This window comes from Schistocerca gregaria, chromosome 7 (genome assembly GCF_023897955.1).
Source record: "Schistocerca gregaria isolate iqSchGreg1 chromosome 7, iqSchGreg1.2, whole genome shotgun sequence".
Classification (NCBI taxonomy): Eukaryota; Metazoa; Arthropoda; class Insecta; order Orthoptera; family Acrididae; genus Schistocerca; species Schistocerca gregaria.
Window position 1 is genome coordinate 253,933,588 of NC_064926.1, and position 13,859 is coordinate 253,947,446.

The window sequence follows — 13,859 nt, forward strand, 5'->3', positions numbered from 1 at the left end:
ATATAATAATATGTAATGCAGGAACAGAGACGGAGCATACCAGAGGCAGAAAGATAGCAATACTAACTACAGACCAACATTAGATAATGTGGAAAGATTTTTAACAGATATATTAAAGTGTTAACATAATAATAACGTAAGCTGTGGTAAGGCATGATACATCTCATGAAAGTCTTAACTGTGCTAAGCTAATGTGCGAATTTACCTAAGTGATGAAAAAAAATTAGTTATTACAGTTTGTAAAGCTGATATAAAATTTGTCAATGGTGTTTCCATAATGAGCAGAAAGTTGCCTAAAACCTTAAAAAGACCAAGTACATAACAAAGACAATAATAGAACGTTACATGCAACATAAAAATGTAGAGAAAGTCAATCTTCAAAAGAGGTTTACCTGCTAAAAAAAACATTTGAAAGGTTTATAGACTTAACAGGTAATCGAAGATCTGGGTTACAGACAGACGGAAGTAAGGGTAAGATGTGGGCTACTATGTGGATAATAATATGGATACAACAAGCCTTGCCATGATTTGCATTAAAAATACATGCAGTGCATGGATAATGTGGTAATAAAAGTTAGGAGGAAGAAAAATTTGTGCTACTTGATCTACTGCATAGAAGTGTGGGATGTAACTGAAGGCCAGGGTCATCTCGACCTCAGGGTATGCAAGCTATAACTGAGTTGTAGGTATAATATTATTCATTGTATTCAATACTTTGAAGCGTATCATGTGCCACATGGCAACCAATAAAAACGATATCCCAAATTTGAGGAAGCTGAAAAGTCAAAGAGTATTTATTTTTCCTATTTCTCGTAATATTCTTCAAAACCAATACGTATCTTATAGTATACACATTCTGAAGTTCGCGTCAGTCACTAGATTCTCTCGTATCAAATACTGGATGAATAAAATCTGGGCATTCGTGCTTCATGGCCTACATTCCTTTTCCACCCCAACATCCACCCGTTCTTAGGTGGGTCTTTCCTACCTCAACCTCAATTCTTTCCAGACAATAAGTGATACGTGTGGCATATTTAGCTGATATCGGTGCAGTGGTTTCAGAGAAGATGTGTGATATACATACATTTTTCATAACAATAAGGGATAGCTTCTTTTTCCGGGATCCGAATTTGACGAAATAAAGTGTATACGGTACCCCAAGCTATATTCAAATTACGTGCGAAAATCCCTGGAAAGGCGAAATACACCAGCTCATTGTTAGACTATTCACCTTATTCGCCTGACATAGCACCATATCTGTTCCCCAAGGTCGTATCCAGCACTGTTTCCATCGGTGGAAAATTCGCACGCAGCGTTGTAGGGACAGAGGAGCGGTGTATATTGAGGATGACAATAACGTGTTGTACAGCAGCCCCCTTATTTTACAGCCACACCGCGTATGCATGGCTTAGTCAGAAGTGAAAGCGACAGAAATGGGAGCACCACATGCCTAACGGTCAGAAAAAATAGTGTTTTCGGCGTGGATTGGCCGAGGAAAGAACCATGTATGTTAGTACTGTTCATCGGCAGCGGTTGCAGCAGTAGAAAGGACGTAGAACGTTGATCCGAGAGTCGTAGACTCCAGTTCTTATGAAATGTTTTTTTTCGACTTTTACGTTACTTGCTCTTCAAATAAACCGAAATAATGCTCAATGTATCCTATTCATTAAGGTTTTCATAAAAGCCATGGAAACAAAGACGAAAGAATTTTGGGACTGCTAATAAATTTCCAGGAAGGGATTGTAAGGCGTGTATGAAATTACAGTACATAAAATTGTATACTTCCATTATTTTGTAGCTGATGATTTACATCTGCTGGGGCGATAGTCATCGTAAAACCGTGGAAAATAGTAATTTTCAAGAGATCTAACACACTTTATAAACGTCGCATTTTTACAAGTTCATGATCGTTTTAAAGTTCCTATAGAAAAAAATCATTGGTTTATATTGAAGAATTGTTTCATGGGACAACTGGCAGCAAACCGCGTATAACGTATCATTTTGCCAAATTTTGGCGAGGATAGCGGTGATGTACAATTACATGTGTTTGGATGCAGACTACTCGGAAAATGATTCCCTTGTCACTCTGGATGAGATAAGAGCAGCTTCTGGATCAAATTACCTGGGAATACAAATAGACTTCACATATAGTTGCATTAGCTGCCGAGGGCTGCTTTAAAATCAAAATGAAACTAACAGAATACGAGGTCCAATTCGCTTTAATTAGTATCACTTCTTGGATTGTTATCATCATAATGGCGTGGATGCGACCACCCTTTCCCGGAAATTTATTTACAATCACAGATTTTTTTTTCTTTTCCTTCTCATGCTATTTATGAAAATATTAATGTTTACAGTATATTAAGCTTTCATTCGATTTATCTTAAGTGAAAATAACGTAAAAATGGAAAATAAAAAGAGTTTCAGCATAGTGACTCGAACCCTCGACCCTCGGATTACCGCTCTGCATTCTTTCCGCTGCGACGAACGCTGCATGTAAATAGCTGAGACGTAAATGGTCTGCTTTTTCTAAATGCTTGGCCATCTGGAGCTTCAACTTCTCTCACTTTCATTTGCAGTCAAGCTCTGCTCGTACAATAAACTTGAACGAAATTGGTAATAACGAGTAGGCGTGGTTGCCTTGTAAGAACAGGAAGTTAGGTCGCTGCTACCAAGTGGACACTCACCCTTGATGTAGGCGACCTCCTCACTGGTAAAAGAAGGCAGCCTGGAGCGTGGCCTCCCCTCTGCGGCGCTGTTGGCGTCCACCCTCTGCCGCATCACCGGAGGGTAGTCGCCCTCCTCGCTGAAGACGGGGTGCGCATAATGCCCCATCTGTGGGATGGGACGAACAGACACACACAGAATTCTTCTTAAATTCACTACGACCACGCCGCGTGAGCTGTCTCTAGTGTGGTCGAGAATTCTGTATATACTTTAACTAACACTGTAGCCCTTCAGTGACTGCAAGTATGACAGGCGACGTTTACCAAGAACAGATGTTATGGATGAATGATCGTGTTGTATATCCTAATTGTCGGCACATTTTACGTAGTGATGTGGGAACAAACTAGAAGAGCGTCGTAGCTTACGAGACTTGCCAAAGATCTTTATGTAAGTAATCCTGAAATTAATGTACAGCATACGTAAATTTATCATTGGCTTATGACGATAAGCTGAATGTATCAAAAAGGACTTTACAACTTTTAAAATGCATAATGATTTATTTTGGAGCAAAATACATCTTTTTCTTTTACATAATATCTAAACAAGTTTAACCTGACTTCAACTGGCTATGCTGTTCTCATCCCATCTGAAGTCGTTTTCTTGCCAGACCCGCTGCACCACCCTGGTGTCGTAGATTCTAGCTTCGAGCACTGGTAAAGAATCCTATAGGTGTGGAATAAATATGGTCTTGTTGGTGAATTGCCAGAAGAAAAAGTCAAGGGGTGTCAGACCCTGTGAATGCGGGGGCCATGCAGTTGGCGCACCTCGTCCCTTCCACTTACATGGAAAGCGGACATTAAGGAAACTCCGGATGTTGGAGACGCAAGTGTTTCTTAGTACAAGCCAAACAGTCGTAGATGGCACGCCCAGGTCTCGAGAAGCACCATGGGTGTGTTTTGTACGACTATTCATAAAGCTTGGCCTCACCTGTCTACAATGTCGTCGGATGCATGGGAACGACCTGAGGATCAGTGTTGCCTTAACAAGCATCCACTTTCATTGTAACACTTACTCCACTCATAAGTAGTATGCGTATTGCATGGATCTTTAGCTTACTCTGTACGAAAATGACGATATAGAGTTGTCACATATAGACTCTTAGAACCAAAATACACTGCAAGCACACTAGTGACTGGTAAGAGTAGCCATCTTTGCTGTAACTACCGTTAGCGATCCCGGTTGCGCGATTCTGTACTAGCGTACCACGTGGATCAAAACTGGATTTGTTTTCCTTCAAGATGACACCAAGGCCAAGTATGTACCGTATTTTATGGGCTGCAGGATACTACAGACTATAGCAGGCACCTTAATTTTTAAGCAATTTAAAAAAAAATTACGATTGTTATTATTATATTGCAAAGCCAAAATAAAAAAATTCTTAGTTTATAAAACCGACATGACTTTTAAAATCTCTGAGAATAGTTGTCTGAACTTTCTTCTTCTGTTCCTCTTCTTCTTCTTCCTCTTAGTCGTCATCGCTGTCCTCTTCATACATAAGATGTTCTTCATAACCGCGGTGGTCTAGCGGTTCTAGGCGCTGAGTCCGGAACCGCGCGTCTGCTACGGTCGCAGGTTCGAATCCTGCCTCGGGCATGGATGTGTGTGATGTCCTTAGGTTAGTTAGGTTTAAGTAGTTCTAAGTTCTAGGGGACTGATGACCACAGATTTTAAGTCCCATAGTGCTCAGAGCCATTTGAACCTTTTCGAACCATTCTTCATAACCATTGAGAGCGTTACTTACGCCCTGCTTCTTGAAAGATTTAACAATAATGTCTTCTCTCAAGCTAGACCCCGGCTGTTTTATCCACTGACACAATTGCTTGATTGTAGATCGTTTTATAGCTCCGTTCGGCGTGACTTCATGTTGGGTTTCACCCAACATCCATTTGTTCCATTCCTCTCTCTTAAACATTTTAAACTGTTTATTTGTGGAGACATCAAGAGGTACCTCCTCCCGGAATAACAGCAATCTCTGTACTTCCCTGTCTCAATTTCTCTTTCACAGGATTTTTCAAATGGCTATCTAGCACAAGAAGAGAATTCTTCTTCAATAAAGCACCTTCCCTTCTCTCCTACACTCTGTCAAACCATAATTTCATACCACTTTCGTCCGTCCTACCCTTGTCATGTATGTGAGCAACAACATCTGACGGCATGTCAGACGCTTTTGGCATTGTTTCGCGCTTGAAAATGATAATTGGACTACGTTTAGTACCGTCAGCACAACAGGGCAACAGTGTATTACATTTTTTCATGTTCACTTGTTTTTATAGTTACAATTGTAACACTTTCATTGACAGCGGATCTGTTACGGGGCACCAAAAACGTCAGAGGAGTTTCGTCAGTATTCGCTATTGGCTTAATTCCACACCAGTTCTCTTTAGATGTTGAATAATAAAGTGATTGAAAGATATTATTTTCTCTCCATAATCTCGTGGCATTTTCTGAGAGATTTTGGGTTGAGTTTGCATGCTGAGTCCATGATACCTCATAAACATGTAGCACCAACAAACTGCATCTTTGAAGTCTGTTCCCACTGTAGCGCTAGCTTACGAACGTGTATTTGAATCACTTTTGTACTAATTCCAGTGCCATTTTCACGGTGTCGTTGAATCCATTACAATACGCCATCTTCTAGTTTTGGCCAGTTTGCATTCAGTCCTCTATTTGCACATTTAGTCTGCCTCACTTTCTTCTGTTCTTCTTTACTAGCCCGCCAATCGTAAATGTTTTTTTTTCTCTTGGTGCAGGGCGTAAATACCGCACAGCCGCTCTGTTTCCATGTTCTTCTGCATATGCTGTTACTTTCAATTTATAGCCTGCATCATATGAACACCTCCGCTACGAAACTAGTTACTAATAAAAATGTTTTACCGTTACCCATAACACAAATCACTTTCCATTCAAGTTCACCGGCATCACAGACTGCAATGACGCATCATAGGATAGACAGTTTTCCGGGTTTGTGGTGGGAGGCTGGAGGAAGACTGTGTTAGCAAGCTGGAGAATCACAGCAGCTCATGATCGTCGCATCGGTGCACTGCTGCTGGCAGTTGAATCAAATGCTGACAGTTATATGTAGGTTTCCCGCGACATCGAATATACGTTCTTTTGTAAGATAGGAGAGAATTTTAAATAAAACATTGGTCATTTTTATATTAATTTCGTTTATAAGACGTATCTGAATATTTGAGACAGTTTTTTTTTAAGGAAAAAGGGCGTCTTATAGTCAGCAAAATACGGTGAATTGTATGCACTAGTTCGTACGAATTTTCAAGTTTATATGGTCCTTTTTCAAATTCCCGCTCTACTGTGGATAGAGATTCGTTATGCAATGTGATTGTTTTACTTTTTTATGATAAATGCTGCAAGATGTCTGAGAAAAATAAGGGTAAGCTATAGGGAGAGACGGGTGATATACACTACTGGCCATTAAAATTGCTACACCACGAAGATGACGTGCTACAAATGCGAAATTTAACCGACAGGATGAAGATGCTGTGATATGCAAATGATTACCTTTTCAGAGCAATCACACAAAGTTGGCGCAGGTGGCGACACCTACAACGTGCTGACATGAGAAAGGTTTCCAAGCGATTTCTCATACACAAACAGCAGTTGACCGGGGTTGCCTGGTGAAACGTTGTTGTGATGCCTCTTGTAAGGAGGAGAAATTCGTACCATCACGTTTCCGACTTTGATAAAGGTCGGATTGTAGTCTATCGAGATTGCGGTTTATCGTGTCGAGACATTGCTGCTCGCGTTGGTAGAGATCCAATGACTGTTAGCGGAATATGGGATCGGTTGGTTCAGGAGGGTAATACGGAACGCCATTGTGGATCCCAACGGCCTCATATCACTAGCAGTCGAGATTACAGGCATCTTATCCGCATGGCTGTAACGGATCGTGCAGCCACGTCTCAATCCCTGAGTCAACAGATGGGGACGTTTGCAAGACAACAACCATCTGCACGAACGGTTCGACGACGTTTGCAGCAGCATGGACTATCAGCTCGGAGACCATGGCTGCGGTTACCCTTGACGCTGTATCACAGACAGGAGCGCCTGCGATGGTGTACTCAACGACGAACCTGGGTGCATGAATGGCAAAACGTCATTTTTTTCGGATGAATCCAGGTTCTGTTTACAGCATCATGATGGACACATCCGTGTTTGGTGACATCGCGGTGACCGCATTGGAAGCGTGTATTCTTCATCGCCATACTGGCGGATCACCGGGCGTGATGGTATGGGGTGCCATTGGTTACACGTCTCGGTCACCTCTTGTTCGCATTGACGGTACTTTGAACAATAGACGTTAGATTTCAGATGTGTTACGACCCGTGGCTCTACCCTTCATTCGATCCCTGCGAAACCCTACTTTTCAGCAGGATAATGCACGACCACATGTTGCAGGTCCTGTACTGGCCTTTCTGGATACAGAAAATGTTCGACTGTTGCCCTAGCCAGCACATTCTACAGATCTCTGACCAACTGAAAACGTCTGGTCCATGGTGGCCGAGCAACTGGCTCGTCACAATACGCCAGTCACTACTCTTGATATACTGTGGTATTGTGTTCAAGCTGCATTGGCAGCTGTACCTGTACACGCCATCCAAGCTCTGTTTGACTCAATGCGCAGGCGTATGAAGGCCGTTATTACGGCCAGAGGTGGTTGTTCTGGGTACTGATTTCTCAGGATCTATGCACCCAAATTGCGTGAAAATGTAATCACATGTCAGTCCTAGATTAATAAATTTGTCCCACGAATACCCGTTTATCAACTACATTTCTTATTGATGTAGCAATTTTAATGGTCAGTAGTGTCCAACATGTACAAGAAACAAGCGGGAATAATAAGAGTGGATGACATTCCAAAATGTTAGGAAAAATTTTATTGGACTGTATTTATGTAATAGAAAGACAGGAAAGAGAGTGGCAAAACTGAAATTTGTATGTTGACAAAGAGGTAGTTATGTATTTCAATATGGAAAGTAGTACTGACCCAGCAATAGGGAATGATGTAGAGTAAATGCTGAAGGTTTTGACGCTGACATACAGATGGCGTTAGCACCGGAAAACAGTGACGTAGGTAGGTCAGTTGAATCAGAGGAAGATGACATTTCACGTCGAGTCAAAATAAAACGGAAGTGGTCACACAACAGTTACTGGAGGTGAAAACAGAACCAATTACTCAAGGTAAAGCAAATGCGGAATCTGGGACGCGCACTGGTTTCATGTCCAAGGGCTAGGAGGACACAACACGGATTTGAACTGGGCCACCAGTTGTCTATTGCTCGTGAAGTAAAAACTTATTTTGTGGTAAAAAGTGAGTTTTAAGATTGTAAAATAGTGTAGCATTAATTAGCACCCAATTAAGTTGCTCTGAAATTTGTAAAGCGCAGATGCCAATATTTCCATGCTAGGGATGTTGCAAAGTTCTGGATGTGCGGCCGCCGAAATAACAAAGGCTCTAAGTGGCGTCATATTGGCCAACAACCAATTAGTATATCAGACTCGAAAAGAGGCAGCACAATCTTGGTTTGTCCACCGCTTGTCTAAACGACACACGTAACAAAGATTCCCACAATACGACAAGGCAAGAATCTGTAGTTAAGTTTCTTAGTGATTAGGGCTGTATAGGGTTTCTATTACGTGTTTATTACGTGTAAAACATTCTTAAAGAGAATGTTCATTTCACGCTCCTAAGACACCTTCAGAAGTGCTCGTTTTTTTCTAAATCATAGTGATTCGTAATATAAAAGAGCTAGCAACAGCTAAATTAAGGCTGCTGAAGTAATTTTGATCATTCTCATAGCGGGAATTTTATCTGAGTGAATTTGTCGCTTCGTGATCGAATTGTTTCTGACGTAGATATTTTGCTCCATTACTTTAAAATTTTACTGAAAGCTAAGTTCGTACTAAAGAAAATTCATTTCCATAAAGTGACATGTAAAATCAAAGGTGGCTGCTTCATAGCATATAAATGAATCAGAATGCTTGGTTCAGTATTCAAAAAGTAATTAACATCAACAGGAGTTACAATCCAGCAACCATCCAGAATTCAATTCGAAATTAAAGCATCAGAGGCTGACGATCATAAGGAAACAGGGGAAGACTTAGTAATACCGTTTATTGCAGAAGGCTAATACAAGGTGAATCACAAACAATTCTTTCTTGAGATGGAATCTTCGACTATGGACAGACTGATATAATCACGATATCGAAGGTAGGCAGTGTTACCATTAAGACAGCGCTTTGTACCCCATATTGGGTGCATTGAGGATCGAATCTCTGTCGCTTTGCAATAAGTAGTTGGTCGCATTTACTAAACTTTTAACAGTCCAAGTAGGGCACACAAGGCTGATTCGACATGCGTTAAACTGGATCTCGTTCTGTACTGTGTATGAACAGCGACGGAGAGCCGCTTAAGGAAAGCGAAATTCTTGCTTGCAGTGGGATCTGGCGCAACAGTGTCAGGGACACAGTGCTGGCGAGGCCAAAGTCGTTCGCCATCGCACTTTGGGGTCACGAAAACACAGCAGCTCCAAGCCGAGGTGGTCAGCGAAACCATATCAACTGTAACAAAATATAAGACGTCTCGGTCGACAGTCAACAGACATTGTAGTGCTGTTGGGACAATATTTTAATGCGATTTTCACGCTATTTGTCGCTAATTAAAGAGCGCGGATTGAACTAATAGTAAAAAATTGTGAGGGTTCGGTCGCAAGCTTTGTAGTGTGGTCACGTGAACCAACTACGCTGATTAATTTCTGGAACACCTTCAGTTTCTCCTTGCGAACATTTGCTGCACAAAAGAAGTAGAGAAAACTGGAGATATTCCTTTTTTAGAGGTCTCCGTCCGCAGAAAAGATGTTTCGTTTGGCCACAGTGTGTTCCTTAAACACACTCACACTGACCTGTTTCTACGAGCTACGAGCTGCCATCTCCATTTCAACGAAGTGGTGTATAGCTCAACAGCAGAGCTTGTCATCTTCGCTCTGTGTTTGTACAGAACGGCTACTTTGATACAGAGATTCGAAATGCATTTTAACATGCATGCGCTACAGCTCAAGAGGATGATTTTTCTACCCTAAGTTGACGTCGTGTCCTTTAAGATCGCCAACAAATATAAAATAAAACGTGTCTTCCGCCTTCCAGTGCGACTGCAAATGATGCTGGTTACTGTTAAACACAACCTATGTCTAAAGAGACCAAGATAAAGGTGTGATACACATTGGCCAGACGTTTCACAAAGTTAAAAGACTGATGCACTGAACACATACGTCACAACAGATTTCTGAACACTGTACAGGCGCGGGACATAGCGCGACCTACGAAGAGACAACGATCCTCTCGTCCGCCTACATGTACTACGACTCAATCGTCAAAGAAATAGTCGAAATACGTATACGTAACGACCTGATTAATTGAGACACGAAATTTCAACTTACCAATGGACGGGAGCCAGCACTGGCGATACTAAGGCTTCATCGGCCACACACGAACAAATCCGCATCAATACAGACGGGAAACTTGAGTCCTGACACTTAAAGTGGATGCAACTACTCTGTTCGCGCTTGAGCTATGCCGCTGTTTGCGGGCGCGCCTTTTTCGCGTAGCGTTTGAGAAGTCCATAACCCGTTTCTCCGGCACGGGGACTGAATGTCTCGTCCTCAATATGATTCATCTACGATGATGTTATAGCCACACCACTTGGCGCCAGCGCTATCGTCTGACCATGCTGGGCTTGTTTTTGTCATTGCAGGAACGGAATCCAATTTATATTGGCCCACGCATACTATTCTGTTCACTGAAAATGAAAACGGTTTCGTACGGCAAGTTACGCTTGGGCCTGAAGATGACACCGCTTGATGTTGAAACAGCTTGTGTCAAAAAGAATAAACAACGCAGATTAAAATACTGCAGCTGCTTCGGTGTTACCATTATTCAAATACATTTGAAAAGAGTTACGTTCGCTTCAGGTCGGGACTCTGCGCAAACCAGTCCATTTCATTAATGTTCATATCCTCAAACTATTGCCTTATGGATGTTACTTTAGGACAGCGTGCATGGTTTGTTACTACAAACCAACATAGTTACTGAACTGTTTCGTTATCATAAAATGTTGCAAAATGTGTTCATATCCCACTGCACTTGGCGTTGTCTTAAATGAAATACGTAAACCTCACCCTAACTACGTGAAACATCTCCCTCCCCTCCACCCCCCCCCCCCCCCCCATTGTTCCACAACCTCCTTTGTACTTCGCTGTTGGTACCACATATAATAGGTAGCTAATGTTCAACAGGCATTCGCCAAACCGAAAAGCGTCAGTTGGACCGCCACACGGCGCAGCGTGATTCATCACTCAAAATCGTTCGTTTACAGCATCCACTCTCCAGTGATGTCCACCTTTACGTCACCTCATGGTTCACTGAGCACTGACTGTAGTGACCACAGTAGAGACTGAGCCTTTGCATTTCCCTTTTCAGATTTTCTAGCCTCCGTACCACGTTCCAGCTCGAGACATTCCACGCCCCAACTCGCAGAACGTTATCCTTTCGTTGGTTATTTTCTCATAGTCACCTCTCCCTTGGTAGTGGATAGGCCAGAGATATCTGCTGACATGAAGCTGTGTACTGATAGTTTGCACTACTTGAAACTTTCAATTAGTAGCCGCGGAACACTACCCAAGCAATGGATGACTTAGTGACGCCGTCGCCAGACTATGCAACTAATCCAGCAACCATCTGCTTGAAGGCATAACATGAAAGTTCAAAGCAGGTGCAGTTGCAGTCATCGACAATGATCGCCTGACGTGAGCACTTTAGAATATCCGATAATGCCGTCAGAGTTCGACCTGTCTGCTTACTCAGTTTTTGACCGGTTAGAAGCAGCAACGCTTGTGCGCTTAGAGCCGAAACCTGAATTGCGGTTTTTGTTATTGAAACAATGCCAGACGTATGTGAATCAACTGCAGTGTCCAGTCACATTAACGTGACTACCAGTCAAAAGCCTGAATAGCCATGTTTTGCTGTGCGGACTGTTTCGCTAGGTGGAGGAAAACGAACAGTGCCACTCAGGAAGGTAGCCAAGCCAACTCCAATGCCGTGGTCACCTGCACTAAGGTTTCTCGGCTGAAGATCCACGGCGAGAACAAGCCGATCGATGTGGCCCAAAAGATTCTCGACTGGATTTACATCTGCGGAGATTGCTGGCCAGCGAAATGCGGTTAACTTATCCTGGTGCTTTCCAAACCATGCACATGCACCGCAAACTGTGTGACAATGCACTATGATGCTGTACATGCAATTGACAAGTTAATCCATTGTGGCCTCCAGAATGAAGAGATCATACAGGGAATGCGCGAAACACTCCCTAGGCCACAACGGTTCCTCATACGACCTGGATTGTTGCAGGGTGTTTGTTTTGAGGCGTTCTCGCCGTACACGCCAATGGCAATCTGTCTTCTGGAAGGGCCACCAGTCGTCGCTCAATGGATTTCCAGTTACGATACTGGCGTGCTACTTCCAGTCATCGTCGCTGACGCACAACCCAGCCCGACCCAGGCGCCTACTGCGGAAACCAAGATGTAGCAATATTCTCTGAACAGTCCTTCAAGAGAAACCGTTTGTAGCCCCTTGGTTGATGTGGACGGTCAGTTGCTCAACAGTTGCAGTCTGCTTGCCTGTTCACATAACCCGAGAAGTCGTTAACCCCTGGCATCTATGACCAGTGGTGCACCACTGAAACGCCTCGGCGGACTGAGTCGTTTTTGCACGCACGATATAATTTAACCACGACTGCATGTGAACATTTTACAAACCCAGCCATTTCGTAAATTTTTCTGAGGAATTAGCCGTAGGTGACACAAATAATGTCAAAGATTGTTCAAAACATTTATTAACGAAACCATGACACACTCTTCATCTACTCCGACGATTAATAATACAAAACCGTCAAGTGAAAACAGATCCGTCAGTGGCGTCGTGGTGACCCGGGGTGTTGTCTACAGCGACAGTGGCTGTTCGGCAACGGATATGGTGGTGTCTGCGTGGGCTAGATGTTTGAAATGGAGCCCTACCTCGGAGTCAGCTACCAGTGGATGGCTATGCGCCAGCCTGTAGACTATTCAGCAGTAAGATATCTTCGGATCTGTTTTTGGTAACGTGTTTTGTCAAAAAAAACTGGGTTCCTGCGACAAGCGTCCTCTGTCAGGAGGCCAACAGCTGATGCTGGGACAATTTTGCACACGTAACATTGGGACGTAACATCCATCCCTCCGCCTCCTGCTCGGAAGGGACGAAGATGGGGTAGGGAGGGATATGGAATTACAACAACTTACATCAGCTTTGGTTCTGTAGATTCAGGCTGGTCCACGGAACTATTTGACGATTTTAGTTGAGACGACCTTGTTGGATTCGTTGTGGCCCCTCCTGGGTATCCATCTCTGGAAACGGAACAGTAGGTAAATCTTCATGTGAGGGATTTTTTACTCCATTGGGGCTGCATTTGCTTTATATGTTTTCAGGAGACGATGCCGTTCGTCAGGATGACTTCGGACTTTACCCACTATAGGAGTTTAATTACTGTTACAGGGAACCACTGTTAGCGCCCATGAGAACAAGAAATGATTTTGAAGATTGTAACGGTGGTGATCAACGGCGGTCAGATGTAAACTTACGTACGTGTTATTGCGATGCCATTCTTTAGGCCAAATGAAGTAAATTCAGCTGTAGTGAACTGTGGCGCCGACCGTTGTAGCCGAGCGGTTCTAGGTGCTTCAGTCCGGAACAGCGCTCCTGCTACGATCTCAGGTTCGAATCCTGCCTCGGGCATGGATGTGTGTGATGTCCTTAGGTTACATAGGTTTAAGTAATTCTAAGTCTAGGGGACTGATGACCTTAGATGTTAAGTCCCATAGTGCTTAGAGCCATTTGACCCATTTTTTAAACTGTGGCCTATAGTGTTACCTAGGTCCTTAGAAGCTCTTCTTCTGAAAAAAAATTGCCAGAGACTGGATGGTGTGACTGGACGAGATGTCTGACAGACTGCATCGATGGCCATGAGCTAGGTATCGCCCAGAATGGTCTGGAAAAGTGTATGTGTAGTCTCGACCATTGCTTAGCCT

At 43.0% G+C, this 13,859-nt stretch overlaps 1 protein-coding gene across 1 annotated transcript in view; it reads right to left on the reverse strand.

The window, feature by feature from the left end:
* LOC126282012 (myrosinase 1-like) overlaps positions 1-13,859 on the reverse strand; it is a 108,071-nt gene that overhangs the window by 27,139 nt on the left and 67,073 nt on the right. Inside the window, exon 7 of the mRNA XM_049981403.1 lies at positions 2,688-2,835. Coding sequence (XP_049837360.1) covers positions 2,688-2,835 — 148 coding nt within the window. The remainder of the gene's footprint in view (positions 1-2,687; positions 2,836-13,859) is intronic.